The sequence below is a fragment of the Arabidopsis thaliana genome, chromosome 4 (genome assembly GCF_000001735.4).
Source record: "Arabidopsis thaliana chromosome 4, partial sequence".
In the NCBI taxonomy this organism is placed as follows: domain Eukaryota; kingdom Viridiplantae; phylum Streptophyta; class Magnoliopsida; order Brassicales; family Brassicaceae; genus Arabidopsis; species Arabidopsis thaliana.
Window position 1 is genome coordinate 17,687,628 of NC_003075.7, and position 22,459 is coordinate 17,710,086.

At 37.0% G+C, this 22,459-nt stretch overlaps 7 protein-coding genes, 5 long non-coding RNA genes and 1 other non-coding gene across 18 annotated transcripts; 9 read left to right on the forward strand and 4 right to left on the reverse strand.

Annotated features, from left to right (window-relative positions):
* The first annotated feature begins 558 nt into the window (after positions 1–558).
* AT4G09515 lies at positions 559–765 on the forward strand. The gene has a single exon (NR_142286.1). It is a non-coding gene; the product is annotated as an other RNA (long non-coding RNA).
* A 1,578-nt stretch (positions 766–2,343) lies between these two features.
* AT4G09525 lies at positions 2,344–2,649 on the reverse strand. The gene has a single exon (NR_142287.1). It is a non-coding gene; the product is annotated as an other RNA (long non-coding RNA).
* Positions 2,650–4,059: 1,410 nt separating this feature from the next.
* Positions 4,060–6,232, forward strand: SHR (GRAS family transcription factor). The gene has a single exon (NM_119928.3). It carries the CDS (start codon positions 4,244–4,246, stop codon positions 5,837–5,839), a length of 1,596 nt encoding a protein of 531 aa, NP_195480.1. The 5' UTR covers positions 4,060–4,243; the 3' UTR covers positions 5,840–6,232.
* A 1,556-nt stretch (positions 6,233–7,788) lies between these two features.
* Positions 7,789–7,982, reverse strand: AT4G09535. The gene has a single exon (NR_142288.1).
* Positions 7,869–8,643, forward strand: AT4G37660 (Ribosomal protein L12/ ATP-dependent Clp protease adaptor protein ClpS family protein). The gene has a single exon (NM_119929.3). It carries the CDS (start codon positions 7,916–7,918, stop codon positions 8,417–8,419), a length of 504 nt encoding a protein of 167 aa, NP_195481.1. The 5' UTR covers positions 7,869–7,915; the 3' UTR covers positions 8,420–8,643.
* Positions 8,432–11,364, reverse strand: NAGS2 (N-acetyl-l-glutamate synthase 2). 2 transcript variants are annotated; one of them, NM_202972.5, is made up of 9 exons: positions 10,844–11,364; positions 10,559–10,646; positions 10,241–10,449; positions 9,993–10,144; positions 9,468–9,906; positions 9,290–9,387; positions 9,094–9,205; positions 8,853–9,012; positions 8,432–8,769 (listed from the first exon to the last, which is right to left on the reverse strand). In NM_202972.5, the coding sequence occupies exons 1-9, from the start codon at positions 11,207–11,209 to the stop codon at positions 8,552–8,554; spliced, it is 1,842 nt and encodes a 613-aa protein (NP_974701.1). In that variant the 5' UTR covers positions 11,210–11,364; the 3' UTR covers positions 8,432–8,551. The 2 variants fall into 2 exon arrangements, with proteins under 2 accessions (NP_974701.1, NP_568032.1); NM_119930.3 differs by having other exon boundaries at positions 8,432–9,012.
* Positions 11,309–11,954, forward strand: AT4G09555. Its single transcript, NR_142289.1, has one exon. It is a non-coding gene; the product is annotated as an other RNA (long non-coding RNA).
* Positions 11,955–13,006: 1,052 nt separating this feature from the next.
* HHP4 (heptahelical protein 4) lies at positions 13,007–15,325 on the forward strand. Of its 5 annotated transcripts, none has more exons than NM_001342454.1 (5): positions 13,007–13,258; positions 13,359–13,417; positions 13,597–13,854; positions 13,947–14,199; positions 14,288–15,325. In NM_001342454.1, the coding sequence occupies exons 3-5, from the start codon at positions 13,604–13,606 to the stop codon at positions 14,939–14,941; spliced, it is 1,158 nt and encodes a 385-aa protein (NP_001329235.1). In that variant the 5' UTR covers positions 13,007–13,258; positions 13,359–13,417; positions 13,597–13,603; the 3' UTR covers positions 14,942–15,325. The 5 variants fall into 5 exon arrangements, with proteins under 5 accessions (NP_001329235.1, NP_001329234.1, NP_001329236.1 ...); NM_119931.3 differs by having other exon boundaries at positions 13,082–13,258; positions 13,359–13,379; positions 14,288–15,210; NM_001342452.1 differs by having other exon boundaries at positions 13,359–13,854.
* Positions 15,326–15,753: 428 nt separating this feature from the next.
* On the forward strand, positions 15,754–16,987 carry AT4G37682 (hypothetical protein (DUF1399)). Its single transcript, NM_001125661.2, has 3 exons — positions 15,754–15,892; positions 15,976–16,015; positions 16,089–16,987. Exons 1-3 carry the CDS (start codon positions 15,834–15,836, stop codon positions 16,215–16,217), a joined length of 228 nt encoding a protein of 75 aa, NP_001119133.1. The 5' UTR covers positions 15,754–15,833; the 3' UTR covers positions 16,218–16,987.
* Positions 16,988–17,421: 434 nt separating this feature from the next.
* AT4G37685 (uncharacterized protein) lies at positions 17,422–18,462 on the forward strand (the record flags this gene model as incomplete). The annotated part of the gene is made up of 5 exons (NM_148406.1): positions 17,422–17,514; positions 17,553–17,711; positions 17,798–17,849; positions 17,971–18,102; positions 18,407–18,462. 5 exons carry the CDS (start codon positions 17,422–17,424, stop codon positions 18,460–18,462), a joined length of 492 nt encoding a protein of 163 aa, NP_680772.1.
* A 241-nt stretch (positions 18,463–18,703) lies between these two features.
* Positions 18,704–19,202, reverse strand: AT4G09575. The gene is made up of 2 exons (NR_142290.1): positions 19,002–19,202; positions 18,704–18,889 (listed from the first exon to the last, which is right to left on the reverse strand). It is a non-coding gene; the product is annotated as an other RNA (long non-coding RNA).
* AT4G09605 lies at positions 18,704–19,656 on the forward strand. The gene is made up of 2 exons (NR_142291.1): positions 18,704–19,080; positions 19,518–19,656. It is a non-coding gene; the product is annotated as an other RNA (long non-coding RNA).
* Positions 19,657–20,266: 610 nt separating this feature from the next.
* Positions 20,267–22,220, forward strand: AT4G37690 (Galactosyl transferase GMA12/MNN10 family protein). The gene has a single exon (NM_148407.3). It carries the CDS (start codon positions 20,676–20,678, stop codon positions 21,972–21,974), a length of 1,299 nt encoding a protein of 432 aa, NP_680773.1. The 5' UTR covers positions 20,267–20,675; the 3' UTR covers positions 21,975–22,220.
* Positions 22,221–22,459: the final 239 nt, after the last annotated feature.

Here is a 22,459-nt window from a genome sequence, read left to right on the forward strand (position 1 = left end):
TGGGGTCGTTTATATAAATAAAGAGAAATTGGAGGACCGTTGACCCAGAGACTATTGCAAAAAACCCGACACTTCGGGGACGCCACGTTGGACCAAGCCCATTGGTTCTATTTGGACTCAAAAACATTGATTGCTTTATGTCTTTTTATTATTCGTTTGGTACTAATTGCTTATGTCTCTGTTCATCATTCTAGTTCAATAACTAGTGTTTTTTATTCTTCTCCAATTGAATAATGCGTTTACCTTGACTTCATGGAAAATGACACTTTCAAAAAAGTTGGACATGCAGATTTGGGCTTAGAATGGGCCTTTATAGGCCTTGAAAGCTATTAAGATCTTTCTTTACACGGCTTTGTTTGCTTTATTGGCCTTTAGGGCCTAACAAATTTTGGGCTCTGGTATATGTTTGCTTCTCTAAAATATTTGGGATGCTTTTGAGAAAGAAAAATAAACAATAAAACTGTTAATCATTTTTTTTCTTTAAGCGATTCTGCTGAGTTATGTGTTGGACAGGCATTGGAACAGCTGTGGGATGACGTTGAAGTTGCTCGTGTGGTTGTGGTCTCCGATTGTCACTCTGCCATGGGAAGCTAGTTCGTTACCCCATAAGTTGCCAAGATTCTGTGATCTGCTGGATAAAATTCACAGTTTAGCCATTACCAAAAAAATAAAAAAATCACAGTTTAGCAACGGTTTTGAAGGTTGTAATTTCACTTGGTCGCGGTTCGGACTGATGTCACTGCTCCTGCTATCGCTAAAAGTGTGACTAGGGAAGGAAAAATTCAGTTATATATGGGACTAAGAAAACCAGCTTGGTTTCATATTCAAGTGGTGGACGAAGTTCGTTGATGAGATATTTGTTGTGTTACGAAATCCATTAACCAAATAACATTTTGCAATCATAAAAAGTTGTTTGAAAGAGGTCTAGACGTACGTTGATGACCCATAAATTTGTGTAAATTCACAAATATATATTTTTCGGATGATTCTACACATATCATATCAACCTCCATGATTTTGGTATGCCGTACAATTTTTAAAAAACTTTAGCCGGTGTCACTTATATGTAGTTTTAGTGGGAATAGTCATGTCAAAATTATTATTTTGAGTTAGGTTTGATTGAGTTGGTTCTAATAATGTATGATATTTTCTACATCATTTGCTCTACATTGTTCCGATTTAGATTTTACAAAATGGTACGAAATTGGTCACCTAAAAGTCTGTTTTTTTACCTTTGTGTGATTGATGGGAGACCTACAGGTTTTTTTTGTCTATGGCTTAATTGAAGGATAGTAGAATATTTTTGTAAAAATATTTGATCATTTCATTACTAATCGAAAAAGATAAGTTAACGGTTCATTTCTGGGGCTAAACAATCCTAACCATGGGGAAGATGTTTTCTCCAAGTATATAAATCTTAATTAGCATACAGGCATGCATAACAACCAAATTAGCGAATGAATATGGGTTTATATGCGAGAAACAAATTAGGGTCTACTGTATACATAAACAATGTAATTATGCATTTATGCTATGGCTGTTTGGTGTTGTGTATAAAACATAGTGGCACATATAACCGAAATTATTATCGACTATATATATATATATATATATATATATATATATATATATATATTCTTCAAAAGATTAAGATGGGACTTTTCCTAGAATGCAAGAACAGATTTCGAGAAATTACATAAGAAACTGAATTGCAACACTCGATAGGTTTCGAAGAAAGGGACAAAGAAGCAGAGCGTGGGGTTTCTTCTAATAATTGTAGAAGAAACTGATCATGAGAACATTTGATCTACCAGAGATGGTGATGACTCATAAGATGTAAATATCTACTGCATTATGTCTAGCCTAGGCTATAATGTAGATTTGATCACTTTCTTCATTAATTAGTTTGGAATTTTAGCATGATATAGCATATATCTAAATATGTCCGAAACTTTCCTACATACTAGAAAATATGGAGAGTTATGTAATGTAGGTTTGCTTGTTAATATACAAAATAACATCATCATTTAGTTTTTAGATTTTTTATTTTATTTTTTATAATGGTGCTACGTACGTGGCGATCAAATTATTCCAATTTTGAGACTTCGGGATTTTAAACGAAATTAAACAATGGGCATGAGCTCGGGGGGATAGACAAGATTAATGCTTTGTATCGAGACAAACGAGAAAATCATGATGAGCCTATGCATTAAGTGCCGTTGGTTAATTAGAGGTTCGCATATACATAAACCAGTAGACATATGGATAAATATGAACACACACACCAAAAAAGTGGGAAATCTAAATAAGTGTAGAGAATAATAAGTCCTCAGGTGGGAGATTCAAAGAGAGGACAATGAAGGGTATATAGACTCTAAACAAAAATGGCATGACTTAGTGGAGAGGGTTTTAAATTGAAACAAGTAGGATTGAAGAACAAGAAAACAAAGAAGCATGCCCTAGATTTCTGAGATAATAATTACACATTGCTGTTTATATAAGGTAAGAGAATATGACACATTGGTTGGTTTCTTACGGGTAAATGTGAAGAAAAAAAAATAGTAATATTTGAGAAAATCTAAAATAGTAAAGAGGTATATATGGAGAAGAAGAGAGAAAAGGGAAAAATAGTGGCAGAGAATGGAGAGAGGTTAGGAGGCAAAGGCAAATGTGGAGCTTTGATGATGTTGATGCACGCCGTCAGCTTTTCTTCACGCCTGCTCCCACTCACTCACACCTATGAACATTCTCTCTCTATTTTATAATTATATTCACATGTCTCTATGTTACTATGTAAATGGTGACCACTTAAGTATTTATATATCATGTATATATCTTATAGGTATCATACAAAATGGTCATGAAACTTTTGCAATTTCAATCTACTTGTTCATTGTAGATGCTAGCTTTTCACATGTTTTGAAAATTAGTCTGGATCTGAAATTCTTTAATTAGCATTGTTTTGTTGGTCAACGTTTAATTTCTTGATTATTGATGTCAAAAATTCAGAGCGTTCAGAACTCTTACACTAATTTCTTAAAAATAATCGATTAAGAGAAAATAGAGTTTTCATGCACCAGTGTTGATAGTAACGTAGTCGCGGAATGTCTAAAACGATTATGAGTTTGGTGTTTTGATTGGTTAGAATTGGTATTAGTAGGACATTCTAACTTTTTTGTTAGTCTGTTGATTTAGGATGCGTAAAGAGTCTTTTTATTTTACACCAGTTGAGACTTGGGATCGATAGTACTTGAAACACTTGGTTGGTTTCATGTATTTGGCCTATATATAAACAAACATCGTAATTATATACGGATTTTTTTCGGAATTTTACGCCATATCTGTAAGTATATATAACATGCATGTCGTTTTCAAATTCATATGATGAACGATCCACGTAAGTGCTACTACTCCTACAATATTGCATGAGAGAGATATGTATTTATAAATTTTATTTTGAAGAAGAAATAAGAGGGAAGGTTACTTGGGTGGATCGATGTGAAAACAAAAGAAGAAAAAGCGAAACCCACTAAGCCATTACATGATATCGACCTTCTTATCTTTTTCCTCTTTATTTTATTTTTCTCAGGACTTTTTTCTACTTAATGAAACCTCCAAACTATCTAACTAATACACTCCCATGTAGAATAAAGAAAATTATATAAGATATTGTTGATATTTTGTAACTAGAAAATATATTTGCTCTGTAATTTTTCGTAAGTTAAATCAACATTTTTCAGTAGAAACAAATATTACTGCAAAAAGTAGGATCATTATTTTTGTCCAAAATCTCAGTTAGCTATAGGGTTGTAGTAAAAACAAAACACATTCTTGATTTGCCCCAAAAAATAAAGAGAGAGAAGAATATTGTTCAAAAGTGGTCTCTTCTCTCTCTAATTATGTTTTCACTAAACCCAATTAGATTCAAACAGTCTACAAAGTCCAAAAGATAAACATGGGACAACAATTCGATGCAAAAAATCCTCTTTTCATGCTCTTTTTTTATTCTCTAGTCTTTTAAATTACTAATAAAAACTCACAAATCCACCAAACCCATTCTCTACAACTCACCTTCATCTAGATTTACCCACTCCCACCGAGAAACACAAGAAAAAAAATATACATATATAAATATACAAGACAACACATGATGCTGATGCAATATACACAACAAAGTATTAAATCTTAGATATTGTGGGTCTCCCTTTCTTCTATTCATTTTCTTATTCATTAAAAAAAAAAAATGGATACTCTCTTTAGACTAGTCAGTCTCCAACAACAACAACAATCCGATAGTATCATTACAAATCAATCTTCGTTAAGCAGAACTTCCACCACCACTACTGGCTCTCCACAAACTGCTTATCACTACAACTTTCCACAAAACGACGTCGTCGAAGAATGCTTCAACTTTTTCATGGATGAAGAAGACCTTTCCTCTTCTTCTTCTCACCACAACCATCACAACCACAACAATCCTAATACTTACTACTCTCCTTTCACTACTCCCACCCAATACCATCCCGCCACATCATCAACCCCTTCCTCCACCGCCGCAGCCGCAGCTTTAGCCTCGCCTTACTCCTCCTCCGGCCACCATAATGACCCTTCCGCGTTCTCCATACCTCAAACTCCTCCGTCCTTCGACTTCTCAGCCAATGCCAAGTGGGCAGACTCGGTCCTTCTTGAAGCGGCACGTGCCTTCTCCGACAAAGACACTGCACGTGCGCAACAAATCCTATGGACGCTCAACGAGCTCTCTTCTCCGTACGGAGACACCGAGCAAAAACTGGCTTCTTACTTCCTCCAAGCTCTCTTCAACCGCATGACCGGTTCAGGCGAACGATGCTACCGAACCATGGTAACAGCTGCAGCCACAGAGAAGACTTGCTCCTTCGAGTCAACGCGAAAAACTGTACTAAAGTTCCAAGAAGTTAGCCCCTGGGCCACGTTTGGACACGTGGCGGCAAACGGAGCAATCTTGGAAGCAGTAGACGGAGAGGCAAAGATCCACATCGTTGACATAAGCTCCACGTTTTGCACTCAATGGCCGACTCTTCTAGAAGCTTTAGCCACAAGATCAGACGACACGCCTCACCTAAGGCTAACCACAGTTGTCGTGGCCAACAAGTTTGTCAACGATCAAACGGCGTCGCATCGGATGATGAAAGAGATCGGAAACCGAATGGAGAAATTCGCTAGGCTTATGGGAGTTCCTTTCAAATTTAACATTATTCATCACGTTGGAGATTTATCTGAGTTTGATCTCAACGAACTCGACGTTAAACCAGACGAAGTCTTGGCCATTAACTGCGTAGGCGCGATGCATGGGATCGCTTCACGTGGAAGCCCTAGAGACGCTGTGATATCGAGTTTCCGACGGTTAAGACCGAGGATTGTGACGGTCGTAGAAGAAGAAGCTGATCTTGTCGGAGAAGAAGAAGGTGGCTTTGATGATGAGTTCTTGAGAGGGTTTGGAGAATGTTTACGATGGTTTAGGGTTTGCTTCGAGTCATGGGAAGAGAGTTTTCCAAGGACGAGCAACGAGAGGTTGATGCTAGAGCGTGCAGCGGGACGTGCGATCGTTGATCTTGTGGCTTGTGAGCCGTCGGATTCCACGGAGAGGCGAGAGACAGCGAGGAAGTGGTCGAGGAGGATGAGGAATAGTGGGTTTGGAGCGGTGGGGTATAGTGATGAGGTGGCGGATGATGTCAGAGCTTTGTTGAGGAGATATAAAGAAGGTGTTTGGTCGATGGTACAGTGTCCTGATGCCGCCGGAATATTCCTTTGTTGGAGAGATCAGCCGGTGGTTTGGGCTAGTGCGTGGCGGCCAACGTAAAGGGTTGTTTTTATTTTTTCATAAGGAATTCGCAAGTTCGATTTTTACTTGAGATGGTTTCACACGTGTGGTGATGGTTGATGATGGGCTTTGAGATTGAGAGAGTTACGATTATGATGATAATGCAGTTCATAATATGAATTTGGATTTTGGAATAGGACTAATTAAGTAATTCTGATCATTGAGGTGGGTATCAAGGTTCATACAATTCGTGATTTTTTGTTTTGTCTTTGGTATTTATTAATTTTAAAAATCCATTTTGGAATGAAATTTGTGATTACTTTTGTTTATCCGAAATAATAGGGTTTATTTTCCTCTATAATGAATGTATGGTTCTATGTTACACGAAAAGCTCAAAACTAGTAAGTGAGTTTCTTTCTAGATACGTGAGCTTTATATGTAAATTAGTTACTGTTACATTGGAGGATCATTGAACTACTGGAATTATAATGGTGGAAAAATATAGTATAAATGAATAAGACTAGCAATAAATATCAAATTCAACAACAACTAATACTGATTAAGTTCTATAATTATTCCATGTTTTTTTTGTTAGATATAATATTCCATGTTTCTAATAAAAGCATGTTCACTACTTCACTTCTTCTCGGTTCGTGAATATATATAAATAGAATCTTAAGACAGCTACTTTGGTTAGGGAATCTCTTAGTTGGAATCTCGTGAATGCACCTCTAGTGGCTTGCACGCTTCTGAAATGTATATTGTCATGCTTTTGATCATTCATAATCGATCTTATTAAGGTATGTTTACATATATATGATCCTAGTGAGCGATTAATATTAGAGGTGAACAGACTCTCACACAAGAAAGGCTTATTTTACATTTATACATTATCAAACTCAAAACACTGGAATATACGATTAGACCTCAAAAATACTTTCTCAACTGCATGCATCATCTGTGTTTTAGTACAATATTATTAGGCTAAACATGGATCACTAATATGAGCCAACTAACCGATTGAATTTGGCGATGCTATCTAATTGCAATATTCACTTATTGGTAACGGCCTTTGTTACAAGAAACAAAGACAAAAAAACAATGTTTTATACAAGAAGATTAATTTCACAACATTATACTTATTCATTTGTCGTTCTTGAGAAGTATAAACCATTAATATATATTGCCTTTTTAATAATGGCTCTTTCACCTTTTGCTTTATAAAAGAGATAAAGGGACCAGTCTTTTATTTGATTCATACATATATAATGTTATTATGTCTTCAATGGATTACACATGCATATACCTACGAATGTTCATGGCCCCGCTTACCCATCATGTTTTTATTTAGAAAACAGCCCATAAAAAGTAAATAATTGAAATAAATAGTTAAATCCATTGATACTAACGTTTATATAGTATTGTTTTTTTGAATTATAAATATGAAAAAAGTAGTGGGAACTGCTTTTGAGATATGTGGCTGGTTTCACTACAACTCCTCTCTCCCTGCATCTTTTGATGAAGGCTTTTGCCTCCCCCATGTTAATATCGGTACGATCTTTTTAGCTTCGCTTTTTAAGCTAATCTTTTTATAACAATTTATCTTCTTTTGGTCTGTTTTCTTGTTTATAAAGTCATGCAAAAAGCAAATTAGCGAAATAAAAGTCTATTGCTTGGCCCAATTTTGCTTTAACTAGAATCAAAACCTTGTTGGGTCCCCTTGTACCACGACTTGACCATTACACTCATCTAACTATAAAATGCCTATATTCATAATCATAGGGAATGTCTATATTAATCCTATGAAGTTTAGGTTAATTTATTTAATTATGAGTTCAAACAGAAAAACTTGATTTCATTAGCTTAAGTAGTCTTTATGTTCCCAAAGAAAAAACAAATATTCAATTTTTTTTAACATATATATATATTTACTTTTTTCATCCTTTTAGTTTGGTTGGGTTTGATTTGGGTGCATACTAGTTGTTTTCGTTATGGGCCTTATTATGTGGGCCTTAGACAGCCCATTTTATTTGACGAGCAAAAAGTACCGGCAAAATGAAATGAAATTGAACGGACGGCGAAAACCCTAACAAAAACCTCCATTCACCGGCGAAAATGCGAGCTCCGATCTCCGGAATTTTCTCGAGATCTCTCGGTTACCTCCACCGTACGACGCCGCTATCCTCCGCTACTCGTCACCTATGCGCCGTCGCTTCTCCCGAAGCTCGAACGAAGAAACTCGAGCGAATCGCCGACGATTTACTCAAACTGAATCGGATTGAGCTTTACGATTACTCACTCCTCTTCAGCCATAAAATAGGTCTCAATCGCTACGGTTCCGCCGTAGCTGTTACCGGATCTGTCGGCGACGCGTCAGCTTCTACGGAGACGAAAACGGCGGAGAAGACTACTTTCGATGTGAAGCTTGAGAAATTCGAAGCGGCTTCGAAGATTAAAGTGATAAAAGAGATCAGAGCATTCACGGATCTGGGATTGAAAGAAGCTAAGGCTTTGGTTGAGAAAGCCCCAGTGATTGTGAAGAATGGTCTTACTAAAGAAGAAGCTGAGAAGATCATGGAGAAACTCAAAGCGGTTGGTGCTATTGTAGCTTTGGAATGAAACTGAGATTGAGATCAAAATAAGTATTTTGAATTTTTCGAAATCAAACAATGTTGAAAGCTTTTGAGAATTATGAATATTGATTTTACAATATGGTTCTGTGTGTTTGCTTAATGTGTGTCATCTTCTTGCTTAGATTCTCATAACTGAAATGCCACTTCTATCAGGGATTAGCTTCTTCATGTAATACTTTGAATTTCTTGAAAGATTGATTCTTTGTCTTCTACTCTCTGGTATGATCTCTATTGAGCATTCTTGGAACCCTCGTCTCACAAACCAATCCGCTGTTCGCGTTGTGAGTAGGAACAGCTTCTCTAACCCGAGAGATGAAGCTTTCTTCTCTATGTAATCTGCAGAAATAGATTGTGTTGTTGCATTGAGGTTCTCTGGCTTTGCTTTGCAAATGTAACAGAAAGGGTTTGAGTTTATTCACCGAGCAATTTATCGCCTTGGCCTTGACCGCGACAATCTGATGCAACCGCGATTGCAGCAACTTCTCCGCATTTGTCTTTGAAGAACGGAAACAAAGCCGCACAAGCGATGATCTGTCCTTCCCTTTCCACAACCACAAATGAATCCAAAGCTCGCAGTAACTGCATTTAAAGATCAAACCCTTTAGCAGTGTTTTTAAACCGATGAAACAATGAGATGTTGAAGATAGTAAGGGTTGTTACCTCCTCATCAGTTCTGCGAACTAAAATCCCTGATTCCTCCAAGGGTTTGATTATATGTCTAATTCCTGCTAGATCTTCCACTCTGGCATCACGGGTTCCTTCGTAAACATCACTGCACGTAACAGGCAATATAGAATTGTAAGAACACGAAAAAGCCAGGAGTATATGCGAGTGAAGACGAAAAGAATGAATGTACCTAGCAACCATAGTTCCCATTCCATCTCTTTTGAAAAGCTCCAACAATAGAACTCCACTTATAGTACCATCCAACAAGTGAACTCTTTTGACTCCACCCTTCATAAGGGAAGCAAAGCAAACGGTTTCAGTTTAATGGTGGCAAGTAGAATCAAGACCAACGTTTAAAAAGCACTCACTCTGCAGACGAACGCCGCAGCAGCCAATTCAGAAAGATAACCGTTTAAGCGGCTTAATCTTTCTTCACCACCAATAGCAAAACCTTGCTCACAAGGCCACAATCCGTTTCCGTTGTCAAATCCAACACCGTTCTGAAAGATCGGAGTGTGGTTTCCGTTTCCCCAAAATGAAACGGCTCTCCCGTTTTGAGCAGAAGTAATATTACCATTGGTGTTGTTAGGAGGTTCGGGATAAGCCATGCTTCCATCTCCAACGGCTTTTACGTAATTTGCAGCTATGTCGCTTTGTTGTGCCCGTTTTCGAACTAACATATCTGCTTCTTGAAGTGTCAAGAAATGAATAAGATGTCCACTCTCATCAAGAATTGGGCCGTCCATTATGCAAATAAGCTTATCTGCTCCTATAGCTAAAGCACAAGCTGTAGCAACCTCATAGGTACTGCAGAAGTAAAGTGGAATTAGAAAACTTTAATCTTTCTAAGGTTAATGGAAGAAGCATTTTTCTCTGGAGAAGAGCGAGCATACTTGCAATTTAAGACTTCTCCGGAGCTCGAGTGGCCCAAGTTCCTCAACAAAACTACAGAACCACCGTCAAGCCTCTCACAAATCCGATCTACATCTATCTTCTTTACCTCACCAGTCGCTCCAAAATCAACACCATCAACAACACCTCTTCTCTGCCACAACAAGACCCAAGATAATCATCGGTCATTATGAACGACATTAATAAGACTCAAGGTCGTATGAACAATAAAAAAAGTGGAAAATCTCACTTTTGCTGCAAAGAAGTTACCGGTATCAACCCTAACACCTATATCATGTAAACGACTACGATCACCATGTCTACGGATATTGCAAATAGAAGGTCCAGGAGATAATTTGGCCTCAAGCATCACTGATATTGCTCCTGCAGCTTCTTTAGCAGCCTGCAAAGATGCTGCATCCGTTACTCTGTAACGTCCCACATACGTAGCCTCGCGTCCTGCAACTCACACAGCATTAGACTCGTAGCTAACCAAACCATTTACTTGACGCTAGCAAGGTTTATAGTCTAGAATCTAACATCGTGACAAAGCTTATAATATTCTGACCTCTCTCAGCCAGAAGCTGGTCGATTTGCTCCTGAGTTCCAGGAACTAAAACAAACCTTATTCCTAGATGATGAAGAAACGCTATGTCCTGCACATATATCAAATCACTTCACCTTCTACTCAAATACGAGAACTGAAAACTCAAGCACATTGCAAAGAAAAGATCATATAACAAAGCAAAATAAGAATAGTAACAACTTTAGTTGAGGCAAGCAAACAATCGAACACCTTGCGTGCTTTTTTCTCATAAATCAAAGTATATAATACGGTGAAGAAAGACGGTACCTTCAAAATGGCATCACAAGAAGAGCCGGCGATGATCTCGCCGGAGATAATAACGACGAATGTGCAGCCACGGTGAGCCCAAAGATAAGGCCATGCTTCACGGAACCAACGCACAAACTGTTTGTCGTCAACTGGATGCTCAGCCTCCACATCGCCGGCTGCAGTCACCGCGTAGTCAAACATATTGCATTTCGCCGCCGTTATAGAACTAACCGGCTTAAACCATGAACAGTTAAACCGGAATTGAGTAGGGTTTAGCTTATTTTTTGGTTTGAATGACGAAAAATTCGACTTTGATTGGCGAAAGTGGTAAGGAACATAGTAGCTAGAAGTAGAAGAAGAACCCACTAAAGCTCCTCGCTCCATCTTCCTTAGACTTCGATGAGAGAAAGAATTCAAATAAATACTAAATTGTTATTGTAACTAAACCGGCAGGTGACGGCTGATTACGGTCGGAGAAGGCGGCAGTAGTACCGTAGTGGGACCCACGGTAAGTAGGTATTTTATTTATTGTTTATTTTTCCATATTTTCTTCAATAGTCTTTTTCTATTATTATTTATTGTTTATTTTTCCATATTTTCTTCAATAGTCTTTTTCTATTATTATTTATTGTTTATTTTTCCATATTTTCTTCTTTAGTCTTTCTCTATTACTATTTGACGGAACTCTTTGAATGTCTGGTCGTTACAAGCTTAAGTTGTGTCCCCACATGGAAGTTATTCGGTTGGGTCCATCGAAGGAAAATTGATTGAACCGGTCTGGTCATTCTCTCCCAAACTATAGAACCAATTTCGGTCTGCATCGGAGTTTCGAAGTCGCGGACTTATCAGAGTGGGCTTTTTAAGGAATGTTTTTAGAATATTTACCAGCCCAATCCCATTTTAAGTATGTCCAGATCTTAATTTGGCGAGCCTTTTTATATATGGTGAACAACTGATTCTAATGTGTATGTTTCACTTTTATTAGAGAAAAAATGTGAAAAGATTTAATGTGTATGTTTCACTTTTATTAGAGAAAAAATGTGAAAAGATTCTTAAAAGTATTTATTTATGCTAATTGGCAAAACTAAAACATCAATTTATGTACATCATTTTAGTTCTTCCTCTAAGATTTGATTGATTTGTATTAATGGCTCTGAATACTGATACTAGTTTCGTTGGCAAGTAAGATAAGTGATAACTTTGATAAAGAGTGTCAAATTACAAGTGCCACAATTTGGAGTACGTAACCAAATTGACATAAAACTTGAATAGGTGAAAAAACGAGCCAGAAAAAAAACGAATATCTTCTGCTTATCCGAATAAAACGAAAGTAATATTCTTACAAGATCCTTCCTTATGAAGTAGTGCCAGTAGATATTTTTATCATTGTGATTGCGACCTGTTTGTTGCGATTCATTTATGCCAATTCACGTTACTATTTATGTTGTGATAAAATCTTTTATTTTTCTTCTTCTTTCCAAATACTTAAGTATGCATGATTATTGATCCGTACAAGCATAAACGAAGAGCTATAAAGTCTCCAACGGTAAACGTACGTGAACCAAAATAACAATTCAATATTATGGTTCGAATTATTCTGTGTATTTTATGTAAGAAAATAACCAAAACCGACTCGAAACAAAACAAAAAAATCTTCTGAAATGTGAATCTTTATTTCGGAAAATTCTTAACGATAGATAGTTTTTGCTTTAAAATTAAATCCAAACATAAACTAGAACTGAAATTCAATTCGTTGTCAATATTTTCTATACAAAAAAAAAAAAGAAATCCGACCAAATAAACAAAACCATAAATAGACATCTCCATTTTTAGTTGAAAGATGATTAAATGCAATAAATGTGCCACAATCATAAATTTTTCCTTTTCACCTAATTGAAAATTTTAATCATTAATAAGAAGAATCCATGGAGCACAATTATTTTATTTTTTATTTTTTGCTCTCATATGGTATGTTAAATTAATTTTCCCTTAATTTAAATTCCCCATATCAAATAAGTTTTTTTTTTTTTGAGAAAGACTTGATTTCATAGGAGAAATATTTGTTAATATTTTCGACAAAACATTTTCTCTGTTTGATGTATTTCCATCCTCGTACAATAAATACTCTAGCTATTAAATTCTTAGCCCAAACGAAAATAAAGAAAAATAAAAGGGTCCTACTAATAAACAAAACAAAACTAGTGGTCCCAATTTGAAATATATAAAAATATATAAAATTCATAAAGCTTTGTGGCTTCAGAGCTTCCACTTCCATCGTCGTCTTCTATTTTTTCTTCTTTCTTCGATTTCATACCAAAACAAGAACTCTCTGTTTTCGACAAAAACGAAACCTTGAGATCTATTTTGATTGACTTTTAAGAAAGAGAGAGATCTTTCTTAGAAGATTTTGTCTCGTCGGCATTGAAGATCCAGGTAACAAAATCTCACCTTTTCTCTCCTAATTTCACGAAATCGAAGAAAAATTCTCATAATTCTCTTAATTACTTATCTCTCAATTTCTTAAATCTTACAGGGTTTGTCTTTCGAAATTCAGGTAATTTTCTCAAATCCATTTATGGATTGAAGCTTTAGGTAATGAATGAGCTGAATCTGCATATAAAAATCGATACTTTCATTATCCAGAACAAAACAAGATTTAGCATAAACGTTCAAAATTGAAACTTTGATTCCTAACTTCTTGGAATGATTCAGATTGAGCTAGATTTAGATCTGTATGATTGATATTATGGGTTTGGTTTGTTTATGAGTAGAGAGAAAATGGGTGATGAGGCAGAGATCAAGGAACATTTAAAGCCACAAGCTTCATCTGAAACAATGGACAAGAAACATAATGTGAAAGGGAAGAGGTTATGGCAGAAAGTCAAGTATCAATTGGTGGAGTTTCATTCATTGCCTGCTTATTTAAGAGACAATGAGTACATCATTGGTCATTACCGATCCGAATGGCCGATCAAACAGATTCTTCTCAGCATCTTTACCATTCATAATGAGACTTTGAATGTTTGGACGTAAGTGTTGAATCATGTTTCTTGATGTATCCTTGTTTAAAGTTCAAGAGCCTTGAGTGTGTTTGTGTGTGTGTGTTCTTTGGGATTTGCAGGCACTTGATTGGGTTTTTCCTGTTTTTGGCGCTCACTATATACACTGCAACGAAAGTACCGAGTGTCGTGGATCTTCATTCGCTTCAACACCGTTTACCCGATTTGTTGAGGAAAACAGATCTCCACAAACTTCATTCTGAGCTCATGGCTCGCCTTCCTTCTAGTCCATCTAGTTGGCATGTGATGGACCTTCTTTATAACTGTTTGCCTGAAAGATTTTCTCATGGCAACTACACTGACATGTGTGTTCTGGTAAGAAAAGACTCAATCTTTCTCTCTATTCCTGCAGATTACTGTTTCAAAATGTGGCCAAGTTCATATCTTTGTAATTGCATTGCAGCATTCTGTGAGGGAAGATCTTGCAAACTTGATAGCTCCTTTGATCTTCAGGCCAATTACTCGATGGCCGTTTTATGCATTTCTAGGTGGTGCTATGTTCTGTCTATTAGCAAGCAGCACGTGCCACCTCCTCTCATGTCACTCCGAGCGAGTCTCCTACATAATGCTTAGGCTTGATTACGCCGGCATCGCAGCTCTAATAGCGACTTCCTTCTACCCTCCGGTTTATTACTCCTTCATGTGTGATCCTTTCTTCTGCAACCTCTACTTAGGATTCATAACCATCTTAGGAATCGCCACTGTGCTTGTTTCTCTCCTCCCGGTTTTCCAAAGCCCGGAGTTTCGGGTGGTGAGGGCGTCTCTGTTCTTTGGAATGGGATTCTCTGGCTTAGCTCCGATTCTTCACAAGCTGATAATCTTTTGGGACCAACCTGAAGCCCTTCACACGACAGGTTATGAGATTTTGATGGGTTTGCTTTATGGGTTAGGAGCTCTGGTTTATGCAACTAGGATCCCAGAGAGATGGATGCCGGGTAAATTCGATATAGCAGGACATAGCCATCAGTTGTTTCATGTTCTGGTTGTTGCTGGTGCGTTCACGCACTATAGAGCTGGGCTAGTGTATCTTAAGTGGAGAGATATTGAAGGATGTTGAAGATGAAGATTGAAGATTAGATGGAATCTTTGAATCTTGTTTGTAGTAGCTTCATATAAAAGTTGGATTATGTAAAGTCTTATATGTAATCAAACGTTTAATTGTTTCCTTTATTCAACAAAGGATTTATATTGTTAATCCACATATGTATTACTGGTTAAAGAAGCTGAAGGATTCATATTTTTAGATGATTCCAGTCTTGATTGCAGCATTCAAAGTATCATAATCCAGTGTCAACCTCATATAGCCTCCTTGTGAACCTGACACAAGCCTAATTGTTCCATGGCAGAGGATACTTTGATTCTGATCTTCTTCTTGAAGGTTTCCCCTGATTGGTATACATTTCGAATGATCCATAAGTGTTGATAAACTACAAGTACACAAAATATGAAACAAAATCTATGCACATCAATAAAAATTCAGAAATCAATAAAATTTACTCTGAAAATGCAGAACATTTATAAGTGTTTGTTATTGTTTTCAATATATGAGAGGAGGAGCTCCCCTACTATTTTTATATTTTTAGCCAATGAGAGAGCTCCACTTCATACCCCACTTTTACCAATCGTGCTATTTCACAGCCACTCTCACTCATGTCGCGTTGAGCGCGTGTCTACGATTTCTAAAGGGGTTAATCCACAAAAATCATGCATTTTTGGATCCACGCACCTCATTCTCAAAAACCCATCGCGTGTCGTATTTTTTTTGGTTTTCTTCTCTAAACCAAATTAAACCGAACCGAGATCAATTTGAATTTCAAAACCAATGTAAACCCATCGCTGTGAAAACAAAAAGCTCGGCCACTGTAACAACAAAAATGGAGACGACACAACTTGGAAGAGAAATCAACTCGAAATAGCCAAGAGAATGTTCGTAAACCCCCTCAAATCCGATGCTTCCTTTGATTCCAACCTCCAAAAGCCCATCTGCTCAAACGAGGAGTATTACAAGGTACCTCTATAGAACAAGTATTCACTTCCATTCCCTTACTTGTGTTAGTTCAGCGCTTGAGAAATATTATGATCTTGTTTCAGACTTTCAGCTGTCAAGAGACAAGGCCCGTTTTACTATCAGGTAAAATCATGGTCAGCTTCTTGTCCCAAACCACATTGTTGTAATCGAATTTGTTTGTGTGTCTTTGTTGCAGGTTTCAAGAGCTCATGTAGATAATGATGACGTCTTTCTGCAAGAAGCTCTGGCTAGATACAAAGCATTTCTTATAATTTTGGTTTTCTCGATAAGAGAGGAAGTTGTTGTTTTTGTTGTCTACTCTTGAAGCTTGATCTGGTTTGAAATTCATGTTCAAAAGAAGAGAAGAGGCTGTTTCTCAAGTGGTTGACGAGAAATAGATTGTGTTTTGTCTTCTCTGTTTAGAAGAATGCCTGCTTGGTTAAAAGAGGTGATGATTGAGATTGATCTCAGTTGAGGAGCGTGGAGTTTTTGCTTGGGTTAATAAGCACCTTTGGTCTGTGTTGATTGTGTGTTTCCTAGCTTCAATTTATCCTTGGATGAAACACATAATCAACATGAGGGAAAAGAACTAGCATCATAATGATGAATATGAAGATTGGCTAAGAATGAGAAGAAGATGAAGTGGCGTTTATCAACTCTGTCTTTGTTAATTTGGAGTTGCTATTTAGCTTGGATTTTAGTTCTGAAAGATGTTCTGAAAACCTGAAAGCAAGATCTTTCCAATGATATAAAGATCGCGTTCTGGTTCCTTGTGGATTGTTTGGAAATTGTTCTTAAAGTTGGTCTCTCGCAGGTCGACATGTTTTTGGATCTGTCGTGGATTTTGGCCATAACTTTCAAACCATAAACTCAAATCCAGATCCGTTTTCTCCTATGGCTTCGTATGATTGATGTTGTTACTGCAACCAATCCTTAGAATTTACTGGGTTAGTTTGCTGCTTTGTTTGTGTTCTGCATCAAAACAGATTGAATCTTCTTTTGTGGTCTATGAAGTTTACATATCAAGAGAGGATGAATCAGTTCTGCTTTTCAAACCATGGTGTATGCTTCAGTGTGGAGAAGTATTTGTGACCTATGAAGAAGAGAAAAAGAAGTCTGAAGCAGATTTCTAGGAGAAAGTGTTTTAATAGAAGACAGAAGAGTTGTGAATTGGATGAAGTTGTTTTTGTTTGTCTGACTGTGTCTTCTTCGTTTGACTTGGCTATGGACCTTGGATTTGAGCATTTAAAGCTGTTCTAGAATCTTGGAAACGAGATCTTTCCAAGGGTACAAAGATTTTTGTCTGATTCCGTGTTGTTTGATGGGAATTGGTTTCCAAAGTAGGCTGCTCGCGGGTGTCCCTCATTCTTGACCTATCTTGGGAAAGAGGTCATAGCTTCCAATCTACATATTCAAATCAAGATCCGTTTTTTCATGTGACCTCGTATGGCTGTCCTTGATATTTCCACCAGGTTTTCTATGTTTTCTAAGTTGGTTTGCTACTCCATTCTTGCTCTGCATCAAGACAGATGGATATGCTTTGGCACAAAAGTTCCTTATTCTTGGAATTGCTTCACTACTTGTTGATGAAGCTCAGCAAACTCAAAGAAAAAGATAAGATGGTTGTTCTTAACTAATGGTTTTGGAGTTGTAGTCTAAGAAACCATCAAAGGGTAAAACACCTTTCTTGTTGCTTGTTCAAATTCTTGAAGTTCTTAACAAGGAGAGGAACGGTAGGGCACTGCTTGCAAATTTTGCAGAAGAGTGGTCAAGACTTGAGACTGCTTTCAAGCATGTTCGTGGTGTTTTTGAGTTCAGGGTCTTTGATACTATTGTTCTGTTTTTGAACTCTGGCATGAGTTTACCAAAAGAAAGGAAAGCCAAGAATAACTGGTTATGAACAAGTTCAAAGGTTATAAATCTGTGGGTAAAGAGACTCTTACGGATTTGTTTGAAGGTCGTTGATTGGTTAAGATATTCAGAAACGAATTGCAGATCTCTAGAGAATTGCAGGTTTTCGAAACTAAGTTGCAGATCCTAGAATAAGTTGCACGATTCTGAATTATTATGTTTTTTAGGGCTGAGTAAGCTAAGAAGAGGTTATTGGAGTGATTCAGTGGGATTCTTCGAAGAAGAAAATGGAAGAGACAAGTGCAAGTGCTGCATGAACTGTCTCAAGGCTACTCACTTCAATAATGTGAAAGTGTCATGTATCTAGTTTGATAAACGACACATCTCAATGCTGGTGGCAGTGGCTGAAAAGAAGCTCTAGAAGGAAGCAAATGCAAGAAATTTAAACTGCATTTAGAAGACAGTAACTAAGGAGTTTGAGTTAGCTGTCTGCATCATGAGAAGATTACATAAGTAACTACTCAAGGGAAATTCACTTGCAGGTTAGTCAAGTGAACGTTTTTTCAAAGTATCAGAGAATCATAAAGAAGACAAAGGCTCTAGTTTGAGTCTGGAAATTGTTAATGATGATGGTACTAAGTTCTGGTGGAGTTTGCATGTAAGACAAAGCATTGCAGACTGAGGTTACAGCAGGAAGTGCATCTGGGTTCAATGGTTGATGTGTAAGTTGTTGTTAGGACGTGTCTCAAGGATATCACAACGGTTTGTTGATATGAGATAGAGTTAAAGATAACTAGTAGTGGTTAAAATACACTGTTTGTTATTGTTTTCAATATATGAGAGGAGGAGCTCCCCTACTATTTTTATATTTTTAGCCAATGAGAGAGCTCCACTTCATACCCCACTTTTACCAATCGTGCTATTTCACAGCCACTCTCACTCATGTCGCGTTGAGCGCGTGTCTACGATTTCTAAAGGGGTCCACAAAAATCATGCATTTTTGGATCCACGCACCTCATTCTCAAAAACCCATCGCGTGTCGTATTTTTTTTGGTTTTCTTCTCTAAACCAAATTAAACCGAACCGAGATCAATTTGAATTTCAAAACCAATGTAAACCCATCGCTGTGAAAACAAAAAGCTCGGCCACTGTAACAACAAAAATGGAGACGACACAACTTGGAAGAGAAATCAAACACGAAATAGCCAAGAGAATGTTCGAAAACCCCCTCAAATCCGATGCTTCCTTTGATTCCAACCTCCAAAAGCTCATCTGCTCAATTTATGAAATCAAGCTCTGGTTTATGCAACTAGGATCCCAGAGAGATGGATGCCGGGTAAATTCGACATAGCAGGACATAGCCATCAGTTGTATCTTAAGTGTACTGGTAGTTGCTGGTGCGTTAACGCACTATAGAGCTGGGCTAGTGTATCTTAAGTGGAGAGATAATGAAGGATGTTGAAGATGAAGATTGAAGATTAGATGGAATCTTTGATGTTTTAAATCTTGTTTGTAGTAGCTTCATATAAAAGTTGGATTATGTAAAGTCTTATCTGTAATCAAACGTTTAATTGTTTCCTTTATTCATCAAAAGGATTCATATTGTCAATCCACATATGTATTACTGGTTAAAGAAGCTGAAGGATTCATATTTTTAGATGATTCCAGTCTTGATGAATCAACACATGATTAACACATTTATGGATCTTTGATGAATCAACACATGATTAACTACTATTGCTACAACACGGCAAAGTTATTTTGTTTTCAGTATGATGAAGGATTTTGTTTTTGTTACATATGATTAAATGGATTTTATATTTGCTTATTTTTGAATGCAAATGACGTTGCTTCTAAATATTATTTCTTCTCAATCATTCATGCTCTGTTTTCCTCTCTTCTTAGGCTCTGTGTTGGTTTTTAATTAGTGCATATGTGAAAGAATAAAACCAAACATATTTTTGGAATCATAGTTCTTGAAACTGAAACACACAGAACCAAAAAACATAAAAATTGAAACATTGATCTTCGCACAAAAGAAGAACTGTGAGCGAAATGGAGGATCCTACGTCTTGTTAGTACAAGAGAGAATCAAAGCAACTAGAATTCACAATCAACCTAAATCATAGAGATTGGGTCACAAAGTTGAAATCTTAAAACTAATATGGACCTAAAGCCTGAAATGCAGAAAGCCTTTAAGTGTTGGTGGAAATGGAAAAACTCACGTCTCATGTAAGCCCAAATGACTTGTTTAATACTGTAATAGCCTTCAAATAATTTGTTAAAAAAAATAAGGATGTCAAATGAATCCTTATAATATATTTTTGGCATTATGGCTCAGATGTATCTGGAAATAATTAGTTAGATTTTTGTCTATAATATAGAGATAAATTTAATTAGTGGAAATTGTCAAACAATTATATTCTATATATCAAACTTATTCATTATCCTAAGATTGGCATATAGATGAAATCACATATTTTAAAAGGTAGTAATATCATAATAATGAGAAAATTAATTTTAAAAAATCTAATTTGAGTATTTATTCCTTGTAAATTTCTGAATTGCCATTCTTTTAAAATAATGATACAATCCTGTCCATTCACAACCTTACTTCAAAGTCTTACACTTTCCATAAATGTTTCTTTAATACCTTTTTAATTAGGAGAAAAAGTGAAAACTAAAAACTTATGCTAATTTTGTATCAGAATTATAAATATTTCCCATTCTCTAACCATACATTTACGTTGACTAAATCCTCACATTTAAGACAATAAACCCTTAATCAGAAAAGATTGTTTCTTTACTTTAATCACCCAACTGTTTTCAGTGTTTTACTGAATTTTCTCATCTTTTATAATCACTTCATTGTAGTTTTACTGAAAGAATTATTTCTATACTTCATCAGCCAATCTCAGTCTCATCATCTCCGATGGGAAAACCCGGCGGCGCAAAGACCAGAACCGCCGTATGTTTATCAGACGGTGTTTTCTTTCTCGCCGGAGCTTTCATGTCTCTCACTCTCGTCTGGTCTTACTTCTCAATCTTTTCACCTTCTTTCACCAGTTTACGTCACGACGGCAAACCGGTTCAATGCTCCGGTTTAGACATGCAATTCGACCCATCCGAGCCCGGTTTTTACGACGACCCGGATCTAAGCTACTCGATCGAGAAACCAATCACAAAATGGGACGAGAAACGAAACCAATGGTTTGAATCACACCCATCTTTCAAACCCGGTTCAGAAAACCGGATCGTAATGGTAACCGGTTCACAATCCTCGCCGTGTAAAAACCCAATCGGAGACCATTTATTACTCCGATGCTTCAAAAACAAAGTCGATTACGCTCGAATCCATGGTCACGACATCTTCTACAGCAATTCTCTTCTTCATCCGAAGATGAATTCTTATTGGGCGAAACTTCCGGTGGTTAAAGCGGCGATGCTTGCTCACCCAGAGGCGGAGTGGATTTGGTGGGTTGATTCCGACGCTATCTTCACCGACATGGAATTTAAACCGCCGCTTCACCGTTACCGTCAACACAACCTCGTCGTTCACGGTTGGCCAAATATAATCTACGAGAAACAGAGCTGGACGGCGTTAAACGCCGGCGTTTTCTTAATAAGAAATTGTCAATGGTCAATGGACTTAATTGACACGTGGAAGAGTATGGGACCAGTGAGTCCAGATTACAAAAAATGGGGTCCCATCCAACGGTCGATATTCAAAGATAAGTTGTTTCCAGAGTCAGATGATCAAACGGCTCTGATTTATTTGCTTTATAAACATAAAGAGTTGTATTATCCTAAGATATACCTCGAAGCAGAGTATTATCTCCAAGGGTATTGGATTGGTGTATTTGGGGATTTCGCCAACGTGACGGAACGGTATCTTGAGATGGAACGAGAAGACGACACGTTGCGTAGGCGTCACGCGGAGAAAGTGAGCGAACGATACGGTGCGTTTAGAGAAGAGCGGTTTTTGAAAGGCGAGTTTGGTGGGAGAGGAAGTCGCAGACGCGCGTTTATAACGCATTTTACGGGATGTCAACCATGTAGCGGTGATCATAATCCGAGTTACGATGGTGACACGTGTTGGAATGAGATGATCAGAGCCCTTAATTTTGCTGATAATCAGGTGATGCGCGTGTATGGTTACGTTCATTCTGATTTGAGTAAGACTTCTCCGCTTCAACCTCTGCCGTTCGATTATCCTAATGAAGCTTGGTGATTAATTTCTTAATAAGTACTTTGATATATATAATAAGTCATGATTAATGGAAAAATATATGATAAAATTATGTAGACACAAAGGAAGAGGAAAAAGCTAATGTCATTCACTTTGTGTTGTGTATAACTGAAAAAAAAAATTGGTCGTAATTTTTGTGTCCATGTCCTAATGCATGACACAACCAAATCAACCAATAGTTTTGCATTTGGTTTAAAAGTTTACTCAAAGTTTGTGTAAAGATTTCTGAGGTAAACCTTCGTCTCTTAACCAAAATAGAAGAAAAAAAGAAAAAGAAAAAAACATTCCCCCGTTTCCAACCAATTACCAAAACTAAACTAAAAAGTAACTTATGGGATTTGAATCCATGTAATAATATATCGACGAAATTAGAAGAAACCATGAAATTGTGTAATAATGTGTCTCCTTCAGTCCTTCTTTTGGTCAATTATCCACAATTATGAACCATAATTATTGAGTTTGGTGAT

What these genes read in the sequence shown, in the direction of transcription:
- SHR (NM_119928.3), top strand. Translation starts at nt 4,244, where the DNA reads ATGGATACTCTCTTTAGACTAGTCAGTCTCCAACAACAACAACAATCC.
- AT4G37660 (NM_119929.3), top strand. Translation starts at nt 7,916, where the DNA reads ATGCGAGCTCCGATCTCCGGAATTTTCTCGAGATCTCTCGGTTACCTC.
- NAGS2 (NM_202972.5), bottom strand. Translation starts at nt 11,209, where the DNA reads ATGGAGCGAGGAGCTTTAGTGGGTTCTTCTTCTACTTCTAGCTACTAT. An exon ending in CCAGCTTCTGGCTGAGAGAG is followed by an intron (nt 10,450 to 10,558) that starts GTCAGAATATTA and finishes TGTGAGTTGCAG; the next exon opens with GACGCGAGGCTACGTATGTG. An exon ending in CTGCGGCGTTCGTCTGCAGA is followed by an intron (nt 9,388 to 9,467) that starts GTGAGTGCTTTT and finishes TCCCTTATGAAG; the next exon opens with GGTGGAGTCAAAAGAGTTCA.
- HHP4 (NM_001342452.1), top strand. Translation starts at nt 13,589, where the DNA reads ATGAGTAGAGAGAAAATGGGTGATGAGGCAGAGATCAAGGAACATTTA. An exon ending in GAGACTTTGAATGTTTGGAC is followed by an intron (nt 13,855 to 13,946) that starts GTAAGTGTTGAA and finishes TGGGATTTGCAG; the next exon opens with GCACTTGATTGGGTTTTTCC. An exon ending in ACACTGACATGTGTGTTCTG is followed by an intron (nt 14,200 to 14,287) that starts GTAAGAAAAGAC and finishes ATTGCATTGCAG; the next exon opens with CATTCTGTGAGGGAAGATCT.
- AT4G37682 (NM_001125661.2), top strand. Translation starts at nt 15,834, where the DNA reads ATGCTTCCTTTGATTCCAACCTCCAAAAGCCCATCTGCTCAAACGAGG. An exon ending in CAAACGAGGAGTATTACAAG is followed by an intron (nt 15,893 to 15,975) that starts GTACCTCTATAG and finishes ATCTTGTTTCAG; the next exon opens with ACTTTCAGCTGTCAAGAGAC. An exon ending in AAGGCCCGTTTTACTATCAG is followed by an intron (nt 16,016 to 16,088) that starts GTAAAATCATGG and finishes TCTTTGTTGCAG; the next exon opens with GTTTCAAGAGCTCATGTAGA.
- AT4G37690 (NM_148407.3), top strand. Translation starts at nt 20,676, where the DNA reads ATGGGAAAACCCGGCGGCGCAAAGACCAGAACCGCCGTATGTTTATCA.